Source organism: Aedes albopictus, chromosome 2 (assembly GCF_035046485.1).
Source record: "Aedes albopictus strain Foshan chromosome 2, AalbF5, whole genome shotgun sequence".
NCBI classification, from domain to species: Eukaryota; Metazoa; Arthropoda; class Insecta; order Diptera; family Culicidae; genus Aedes; species Aedes albopictus.
The window spans coordinates 248,621,827-248,632,052 of record NC_085137.1 but is presented as its reverse complement, the minus strand read 5'-3'; the positions used below and the strand labels follow the sequence as shown (position 1 = coordinate 248,632,052).

Sequence of the window (10,226 nt, the reverse complement as noted above, 5' to 3'; positions counted from 1 at the left end):
GAATCTCTCGCATATCGTATGGTCAGAATGTTTCTGATAATACTATACTGCCCCCACTTGCATAACTGTCCCATATGAATAGGAATCCCAGCAAAGATGGGACTGTTATGCGAGTGAGGGCAGTATACTAGTTGCATAAAAATATCATAGACTAACCGCCCTATTTTCATTGAAGAATTTATATTGCCTAATGCAATACAAACTTAATATGCTTCGCTTGATATTGAATCATATAGTATCAACTTGAAGTAGGGGTAGGCGGGGCATTATGGACACCCGGGGCAGAATGGACACCCTCAATATTTTGAAATATGCGAACTTTTTTGAACTTTTAATGAATGGAGGATATAGTCCATTTGTCTAAAACGTAGTTTCAGGAAAGAAACATTCGAAATTAAAATTATACTTGATTTTACACGAAAAAGTTGCGTCCTCCGTTTTTTGTGCATGGAAATTATAATTTCCACACCATCTAAAATAAGATTTAGTGATTAATTTATTGCAGGTCGATTAAAACCTGATATTTCTAGAACACATGCAATTAGTTTTGCTGTATCTACATGCTTAACATGTTTATATTTTCTTCTTTATTATATCAAAAATCAAGTTTGGAAATATCTTCTGCTGCCGGGGCAAAATGGACACTCACCTTTTTGAAAGAAGCGGCAAGGGAAAAATATAACCTAAATTACAAACTAACCAAATTCTTCGATTTCAGCATATTTTCGGTTAAATGTTCACTATAGTAGACATAGGGTGAAACAAATTGGTCAAAAAACGACAGCAGTGGAAAATAGTAGTTCTGGGTACAGCTGTACATGCCGACAAAAACGAAACTTTATCCAGAACAGCCTGAATTTAAATTAACTGAATAAAAATGATCTACTTCGGCGTATTATTCATCCATAATAGTTGTTTTATAATGAAATGACTTTATAGGTGTACATAATGTACGAAATTCGTAAAAGTCTCATGGTGTCCATATTGCCCCATGGGGGTGTCCATTCTGCCCCGTATGTTTGAAGACGATCATGAAAAACTAACATTTTTCATAACATTTTTTGAAGTGGTTAATTCATTTTTCTTCGTGAGCATTCTTATGCAATAGATGCTAAATAGACTTTAGAAGGATACATGTATCAAAAAACAAAACTTTTTTGACATCTTGCCAGGTAAAGTTGGCAAAAACCTTAGGGTGTCCATATTGCCCCGCCTACCCCTATACAGAAAAGAAACTAATTTGAAAGTTATCTAAGGTATTTTAACAAGAGTAGTCTTATGAGGTGTTTTTGTTCAGCCCTCGTCGGGGTAATTTGGCCATAGATTTTAAATTTTATTTTTCTTATTTACTATGAGACCAAATTACTTAGTTCTAATGTTTCAATCGCTTCAATATCAGGCCAGTATTAGAGCACCTAGATGGATTTTCAAAAATTACTAGATTTTAGGTGATTTTCCAGTGGTGCTCAAATTGCCCCATTGGCCAAATTACCCCGACTACCCCTACTAGTGAGCAACACGGTAAATGCTAGGTATGCTGCGCAATTCAGATCCCATTGTGATCCACTAGCCTCTGCCCAGCAACTCCTATCCCTACCTCCACGCGGTACCGGCCGGAAACTATGAGCAACCTTAGGGAAGATCGAGTAACCAACCCCGGTGGCAACTTAGGCCGTAGGCTGACAGGGAAGGGGGGTTTGCTTCGGTAAACCTGAGCGTCTGTTCTCCAGGAGGTGCGGCTCACAACAGGGTCTGATCCCCGTGTTAGGGGCGGCTGATCTACGCCCGAGTGTCAGGGAAGGACTCTAAGCTCAACTGTGCACTATGGTCCTCCGGAAAGTAGGGGGTTGGTGTCAGGTCCTACGAGCCAGCCGTAAAAAAACCATTGTAACGGAAAATCAGCAACAGAATAATACGAACCGAGACCAATGGCAACGACCCCAGCGAACAAAAAGGACTTGCGATTGGAAACTCGGTACGTGGAACTGCCGATCTCTCAACTTCATTGGGAGCATCCGCATGCTCGCCGATCTACTGAAGGACCGCGGGTTCGGCATCGTAGCGCTGCAGGAGGTGTGTTGGACAGGATCCATGGTACGAACGTTTAGAGGTAATCATACCATCTACCGGAGCTGCGGCAACACACGCGAGCTGGGAACAGCTTTCATCGTGATGGGTGATATGCAGAGGTGCGTGATCGGTTGGTGGCCGATCGACGAAAGAATGTGCAGGTTGAGGATCAAAGCATAATAAGCGTGCACAGCCCACACTCCGGAAGTACTGATGATGACAAGGACGCATGTTACGCGCAGCTCGAACACGAGTACGATCGCTGCCCAAGCCACGACGTCAAGATCATCATATGTGATTTGAACGCTCAGGTAGGCCAGGAGGAGGAATTCAGACCGACGATTGGTAAGTTCAGCGCCCACCAGCAGACGAACGAAAACGGCCTACGACTCATTGATTTCGCCGCCTCCAAAAATATGGCCATACGTAGCACCTTTTTCCAACACAGCCTCCCTTATCGTTACACCTGGAGATCACCACAGCAGACGGAATCTCAAATCGACCACGTTCTGATTGACGGACGGGGCAATTCTCCGACATTATCGACGTCAGGACCTATCGTGGCGCCAACATCAACTCAGACCACTATCTGGTGATGGTCAAACTGCGCCCAAAACTCTCCGTCATCAACAATGTACGATACCGGCGACCGCCACGGTACAACCTAGAGCGACTGAAGCAACCGGATGTCGCCTCAGCATACGCGCAGAATCTCGAGGCCGCGTTGCCAGACGAGGGCGAGCTCGATGAGGCCCCTCTAGAGGACTGCTGGAGTACAGTGAAAGCAGCCATCAACGACGCAGCCGAGAGCACCTTCGGGTACGTGGAACGGAATCAACGGAACGAATGGTTCGACGAAGAGTGCAGAACGGTTTTGGAGGAGAAGAATGCAGCGCGGGCGGTAATGCTGCAGCAAGGGACTCGACAGAACGTGGAACGTTATAAACAGAAGCGGAAACAGCAGACCCGCCTCTTTCGGGAGAAAAAGCGCCGCCTGGAAGAAGCGGAGTGTGAAGAAATGGAACTGCTGTGCCGTTCCCAAGAAACACGAAACTGAATCAAAATATATCTCTATAAATTATAGGTGTCTACTATCTGGAAAAACCTGGAAAACCGGGAATCCTCAGGGAATTTTATTTAACAGGGAAAACCCTGGAATACTCAGGGAATATCTTGAGTACTCAAGGAAATTTTAATCCGATAAAAAAAACATTGGGTCGTATGAATAAATAAAAACCTGGTAGTAAAAATCCATATAGAAATTTCGCTACAAGATTTTTTTTTTCAGAAATTCCGCCAGGGTTCCTTTCTGGAACATCTTTAGAATTACCTCCTGGATTGTCTCTCAGGATTTCTTATGAAATTCCTTCCGCATTTTTGACGCTATTTTTCTTGGTATTCCATTTTGATTTTTTTCCGGAAAGGTATAGGGTGCCTGTACCAATTATGGCACTACCTAAGGAAAACTATTTGTACAAAAATAACGAGAAGACAAACAAATGTCAACAATTGTTAAAAGATAGCTTAGGTTCCATACTTAACAGGAAAAATATAGAAACGGATCCAAAACTTCTTTTAGTACTTATTACAGCGTGTGCCAATGATAGGAACCCTGTTCCAGTTATGGCTACATTTTTTAACTTCGGTTCCTTTTCGCACTATTTGCATGCATTCCTTATGGGATTAGCCATAACTGGTACACTATGGCGATATTAGGTGCAAGGAAGCCGAAATTTTAAGGAAAATGATTTATTTCTACCATAATTTGAGCAAAATGTGGAGTTTAAATGAGTGCAACCATCTTTTGTGAACGTCATCTGTTGTTCACAATTTTTTTCTTGTCGATTTACATCGTTAAAGTGTGAAAATCAACTATGGCGAATAATTGGTACTATAGCCATAATTGGTACACTTACCCTACTTCCGGATTCCTTCCAGGATTCCTGAGTTCCAACCGATTTCTCCTGGAGTTTTTCACGGGGATGCTATTTCTTTCCGGAGTTCCTCCAGTGTTTTACTCAAAGAAATCTTCGTAGGATTTTTACCAGAATTTATCCCGAATACTCTATAAGAATTTCTGTCTGGATAAATCGTGGAATTTCTTTCGGCATTCCTCATGAAAATTTTACACGATTTCTTCCGGTGTTCCTCTTGGGACTTCCCCAGAAGATCTTCCCAGAATTTCTTTCGGAGTTGCTAAAGAAGTTATTCCTGGGGTTTCTACTAAAGTTCCTTCAAGGGTTTCTGAAGGAGTTTTCACGAATTTACTGCAAGATTTCCTCAAGAGTTTTCTTTCATTTTTTCCTGTGATATCTTCAAACAATTGCTTTGGGCTTTCTTCGAGATGTTCTTCCTGGTCTCCTACAGGAATTTCTTAAAAGTTTTCGCGAGGTTGATTTTGATGTTTTACCTGAGACTTCTCTCGGAGTATCTCCTGAAACTTCTCTCAGAAGATTCCTTCCGATGTAAGTAATGAGATGCTTCTCAGAGTTTTTTCTGAATTTACCCTTGACTTTTTCCTAAAGGTCCTATTACACTTGACAAATATTCGGACAAAGATTTTTTTTCCAGAGTGCCTTCTGGGATTTCCACAGGAGTTATTGCTAATATTTCTCATTGAATTCTTCTCTTGCATTCTTTCAGAGCCAGGCTGTTCCTTATATGTAGTTGTACCAGATTTCTGGCAGATTTTTTTTACAGATATTCACCCCCATTCTTGTTTACGATCGATTTTATTTTCGAACGTAAATGGTTTGTATTCCCGTTTACGCCAGCAGAATCAAATGGAATACGGATGCAAACGAATCAAAAACGTTCGAAAGTGGAAACGTCCGTAAACAAGAATGAGGGCGATTCTCTGCATTATTCCCAAATTTCTTCCAGGAATCTTTACCAGAAATTATCCCGAGATTCTGAATACTCCTTTAGGGATTTCTCCGAAAATTTTTGCAGGGATTCTTCTACGGGTTTTCCTCAGAATGTCTCCTAAGATAACTTACGAAATACCTTATAGGAAGTTCCTGGAGAAATATTCGAGGGAATTCAAATAAAATCTTGCGAAAAACTCCGCAAAGTGTTATTGAAGAAATCTCGACAGGAACTTCAGGAGAAACCGGAGATAAAATTAGACATCTCGAAAAAAGTTTGGTAATAGTAATCCCGAGAAGAAATATTAAGGACAACCAAGGAGGAATTCTGAATACCTCATGGAATCATGAAAGTAGCTACGGACGAAGTTCCGCGAGGAAAACAAGAGAAATATCTGAAAACTATCGGTAAAAATCCCGATATAAACTATTGGATAGCTATCCCGGAAAACCACTAAAAAAGACACGGACACTGGCTTCAGCCGTCGCGGTCGGCTGTACCGATTGAACGATATTGTGGATTTACCGGCTACTTGTATTCTACCGACTACTTGAGTAGCCGTTACAAAGTAGCCGTTTTCATATAAAAATCAACTTGATTGTCAAAAAATGAATGTCGCTGAGTAGCTAATGGCAACGAGGAATAGCGCATACAATAAAAATGTTTAAAATCATTTTTAAGTTATTCTTTTTATAAAACGGCTACTTTGGAGGCCATACTGAAGCGACCGGTAGAATACAAGTAGCCGGTAAATCCACAATACTTAACACGGAGTGGCTGGATAAGAAGCTATTCTCGTGAAAAATTTCATCGCTCGGAGTGGGAATCGAACCCTCATCCATCCGGACTCTAACCGCATGGCTACGAGGCTCAACCAATGACAAACTTGAAGAAACTTTGAATAGTTTTGGATGGATCTTCAAGAGGAATCCAGCGAGAATCTCTGGAAATACATTGAAAAACTTTCCTGGCGTAATTGCGGCAGTTTCGAAAGTAATATCGGGACGTACTCAAACAGATATCTCGTGAAAGAATCTTGCGGAAAGCCAGGAAGTTACTTTGTAAGAAGTTCCAGGAATTACGCTCAGAAATCTTGAAAGATTTTTGAAGAGCAGGGGAACTTACGTATTTTTGGCAGTTTTGTTCTCTTTGTCATGGTTTTTTTTTGAAACCTAGGTTTCAGCTGTTGAACTCAGAGTTGGCATCAAACCCTTCCCAACCAAGAAAATTTGGGTTATTTTTTGAATTATAGACTTTCAAAATTTCATCTGAAAAAACCTGGAAAACTCAGGGAATTTCATTTTTAATTATGAGTAGACACCAATACACAGTTCATGGCTGCCGCTCTCCATCCTCGGTCACGCCCAATGCTCGCCAAGTCACGCTCCACCTGGTCCGCCCATCGTGCTCTCTGCGCTCCACGCCTTCTCGTACCAACCGGATCAGTCGCGAACACCAACTTTGCAGGGTTGCTGTCCGGCATTCTTGCAACATTTCCTGCCCACCGACTTTGGTCACCTTCTGGATGCTGGGTTCGCCGTATAGTGCAGCGAGCTCGTTGTTCATCATTCTCCGACAGACACCATTCTCCTGGTCCTTCTCGAGCATGGTCCATGTCTGGTGTACCAGCGTCTTGTACTTAGATGAATCTTTTTAGACCTCTTCCGCTTCTTCCAGGTGGTATTTTTTCCCCGGAAGAGGCGGGTATGCTGCTTCCGCTTCTGTTTGTAACATTCCACGTTCTCACTTCATATTGTGGTGGAGACGCGCGATAAGATTTTCTTTTTAGATTGTTTAAGTGAGGAAAAATGGTCGAGAGTGTCGTGTTGTTCTTTGCTGTGCATGCATCGCTCCTGTATGGAGTGAGTATCGCAGCATAAGCGTCCGCGTTCGCAATTAGGTATCTCGCGCGAAAACGAAAACATTCAGGGTGTCTACTCAATTATGAAAATTAAATTCCCTGATATTTCCAGGATTTTCCAGGTATTTGAAAATAATTCCAGGTTCAAGAAACTCGACTAAACTAAACATGATTTCAGATTTCTAAAAATTCGTGGAAACGCATCTTTTTGGGAAATTTTTGGTTCCAACTTTAATGACATTTAAGGATAACATTCCACCAGCGGAAGCACGAGATGATTTTCTGATGGAATTCTTAAAACGATCCTGGTGACACTTTTGGAAAATTTTCTGCATAATTTGATGAAAATTTTGTTTATGAATTGCTGAAGGAATTTAGCAAGGAAAACAACAAGAAATTACACTATATTTTTATAAAAGTTAAGCTTGGCCGTTCCAGCAGATAATCTACCAAGTAGTTCCTGAGCAAACTTTCTTAAATGTTGTCAGAAACTTAAAAAAATGCAGCTAACGCTTTTGAACAAAACGTCCAAGAAATCCTTCACGCTTCAGTTATTGCGCACGAAGACCTTCGTTGGTTTCGCAAAAGAATCGCTCAAGTATGTATTTTTCAAGAATTTCGCTAGATTCTTCTCTCCAGCGATTTCTCGTTTTATAGAAATTGCTAGCAAAAATGTTAAATATGTTTATAGGTTTTCAGTCAGAAAATGCTTTCAGAGTTTCAAAAAAAAAATGACTTCAAATAATACTGCCAGTTACACTTGAAAATTTAAAAAATGTCCACATAAATTTAACTTCAGGAATTCCTTCAGAATATTTTTATTCTTTCTCCACAACAAATTTCAACGATTATTTTATGTCAAAACAGCGTTTTTACCAAAAGTATATGAATAAATATTGTTACAGGTGGACTATTTTCAAAATAAATATAAAAAATAATGTAAATCAATAGTTTTGGTTGTCAATAGTTTCACTCTTGAAACAAGTAATTGACAATCACAATATACTAATAAGTTGGCAACCGTGTTCTGAAACTATTGCATTATGTCCATCGAAAAAAGTTTCCTTCGAGTTCGTCAAAATTTGTGGAGATCAGAAGCAACTATTGCAAAAAGAGAGTTGAAAATTCTTTCAAACATTGTATAGAATCATTTATGAGTTGATCTTGAAACGTTTCAAAAATGGTCAGAAAAATATTTTAGAATTCTTCCACAAGTCATCTAGTTAATTTCGCTAGAAATACTAACATCAAATCCGCCAAGAGTTCTAATTGATCAATCATATTCTGCGGCAGTTTCAGGGTTTATACAATTTAAGTTACTAAGCCAATATTTACGGCTGCAATAGATTGAAAGATTTGAAAATACCAAATCATAACAATAAAAACATGTCGATTCAGTTTTCCGAAATAGGGGAAATTACCTATTCTCGGCCGTTTTGTTCTCTTCGTCTTTAGGGGTTTTTTGAAACCTATTAAACTCAGAGTTGGTCTCAAATCCTTCCCAACTAAGCTGAAATATATGGCCAAGTTTCAGGCAATTTGGCTGACAAAACCCCTCATGACGAAGAGAACAAACCTGCCGATAATACCCATTGTCACCCTAGGTAAAACATAAAATAGGAGATTGCTGTGGAAAAATACAAGTTAATTACAATAATATTTAACGAAATGAAAGTCAACCGAAACCTTCTGCTGAAGCCTCCAGATACCCAATGCAACTCTTATCAATTTCCCCATGCAACCTCCTGAAAATCCCCCTGAAACCTTCTAAACCTCACTAAATTCCTTCTGGAAACACTCGAAACCCCCTGAAATCATCAAGATGGACAAATATGGAATCGAGAGGCTGGGCATTTAGTAGCGGCGCAGCCAAATTTTTTATTCGCTTTGAAGCATTTCTAACTGATAGTTTGTATTGAAATGATGAATCACAAATTCCCTGATTGTCACCAGAATTCCCTGAGAATTCCAGGATTTTTCCAGGTCGAGTAAAATTCCCTGATAATTCCAGGTTTTTTTTCAGGTAAAAGACACCCTGTCATTAGATGCGCGGGTGTTTAGTATTCTGTTGTAACATGTTGTGAATGTATATTGTTTGGTCTATTGGTGTGTCCTTTGTTGCGTTCAGTTGATTCCTGCGTGGAATGGGCTTAAAGTTTCTACTCCCTGATGGGGTGGAGACGCGCGACAAGAGTTCTTCTATTAGATATGTTTTCGTATAGAAAAGTGTGCGATTGCGCGCGAAAGTTAGTGGTTATTAATCCATTGTCAAATTACATCACCAACCATAGGGGACTCCAAGGTTGACAATGTACCCTACCCCACTAACATAAATCTCTTCCTGAGACAAACGTGGAGATGCAGCGATGCGCGGTCTTTATAACAACGTTTGTCTCACTAACATTCCCTCCCATCATCGATGACCGAAAGGACGTGGCCGGCGCCGTTATTGACCTAACTATAATTGAGAGCTCTCGAACTGTGCACACTGAGAATAGTAAGCTAGTACCAAGCCCTATTCATTGGTTCCTTGTGCAATTTCGATTGCTTTGGTCAATCACGGAGTAGCAACTACGAATTGTGTGGTCATCTATCTCATGCTCATGCTCATTGCTCATGTCTGTAACATTCCACGTTCTACCGGGTTCCTTGCTGCAGCATTAGCGTCCATGCTGCGTTCTTATCCAAAAACGCTCTACACTCCTCATCGAACCATTCGTTTCGTCGACTCTCTTGAAAGGAGTCCTTTCAGATAGATTTGCAGACAGAAACATCGTTCTTTTCTACCTAGGGGAATGTGATATATCTATAAGCAAAAGTACAAGCGATATGGATTTGAACTTTATAGTCTGTATAAAATAATCACTGTTGGATCAAATGAATATTCGTATCGTATTATAAGTTAGTCTTCGTATCACTAGCAGATGAACTACATACTACAAGCGGATAATGCTGTAGCATCTCCCTAAATAATAAAATAACCTATAGATCAGATGTGACCGGTTTCGAAAGGTATCCAAAATAGATAAGGATAGGGATCCAAAGTAAACCCAGTCTCGTCAAGAAAATTTTGCAAAAAGTCTCAATTGCAATCAATCTATGAGCTCTCGTTCGCTTCATTCTTCTCGCCAGTTTCCGTTGTACTGCTGCTGCTGCTGTCGCTTTCGCCGCCTTCCGGTTTAGTGTTGATTCCCAGACCGAGCCATTTGGAGATCATGGCGATACCTTCGTCGGTCGATTCACTCACCGCCGCCAAGATGTCCGCCGTCGATAGGTTGTCCAGGAGAGACAGTGGCGAAGTGATGTTCGCAGCTGCTGGTGGTGCAACCGCTGCTTGCTTCGCTGGTTCCTCGTCGTCTTCTTTTTTCTCATCGGCAGTAAGGGGGGTGCTCTCGGCGCTGAAAGAATCAAGGAGAAGTAACGTTAC

At 40.8% G+C, this 10,226-nt stretch overlaps 2 protein-coding genes across 3 annotated transcripts in view; one reads left to right on the top strand and one right to left on the bottom strand.

The window, feature by feature from the left end:
- Positions 1 to 1,375: 1,375 nt before the first annotated feature.
- LOC134288002 (craniofacial development protein 2-like) overlaps positions 1,376 to 10,226 on the top strand; it is a 366,803-nt gene continuing 357,952 nt past the window's right edge. The window contains exon 1 of the mRNA XM_062851488.1: positions 1,376 to 2,231. Within this exon, the coding sequence (XP_062707472.1) occupies positions 1,825 to 2,231 (407 nt within the window). The 5' untranslated portion in view covers positions 1,376 to 1,824. The remainder of the gene's footprint in view (positions 2,232 to 10,226) is intronic.
- Positions 9,630 to 10,226, bottom strand: part of LOC109424312 (uncharacterized) — a 47,502-nt gene continuing 46,905 nt past the window's right edge. For both annotated transcript variants that reach the window (XM_062851487.1, XM_029859091.2), the window contains exon 4: positions 9,630 to 10,197. In XM_062851487.1, the coding sequence (XP_062707471.1) occupies positions 9,897 to 10,197 (301 nt within the window). In that variant the 3' untranslated portion in view covers positions 9,630 to 9,896. The remainder of the gene's footprint in view (positions 10,198 to 10,226) is intronic.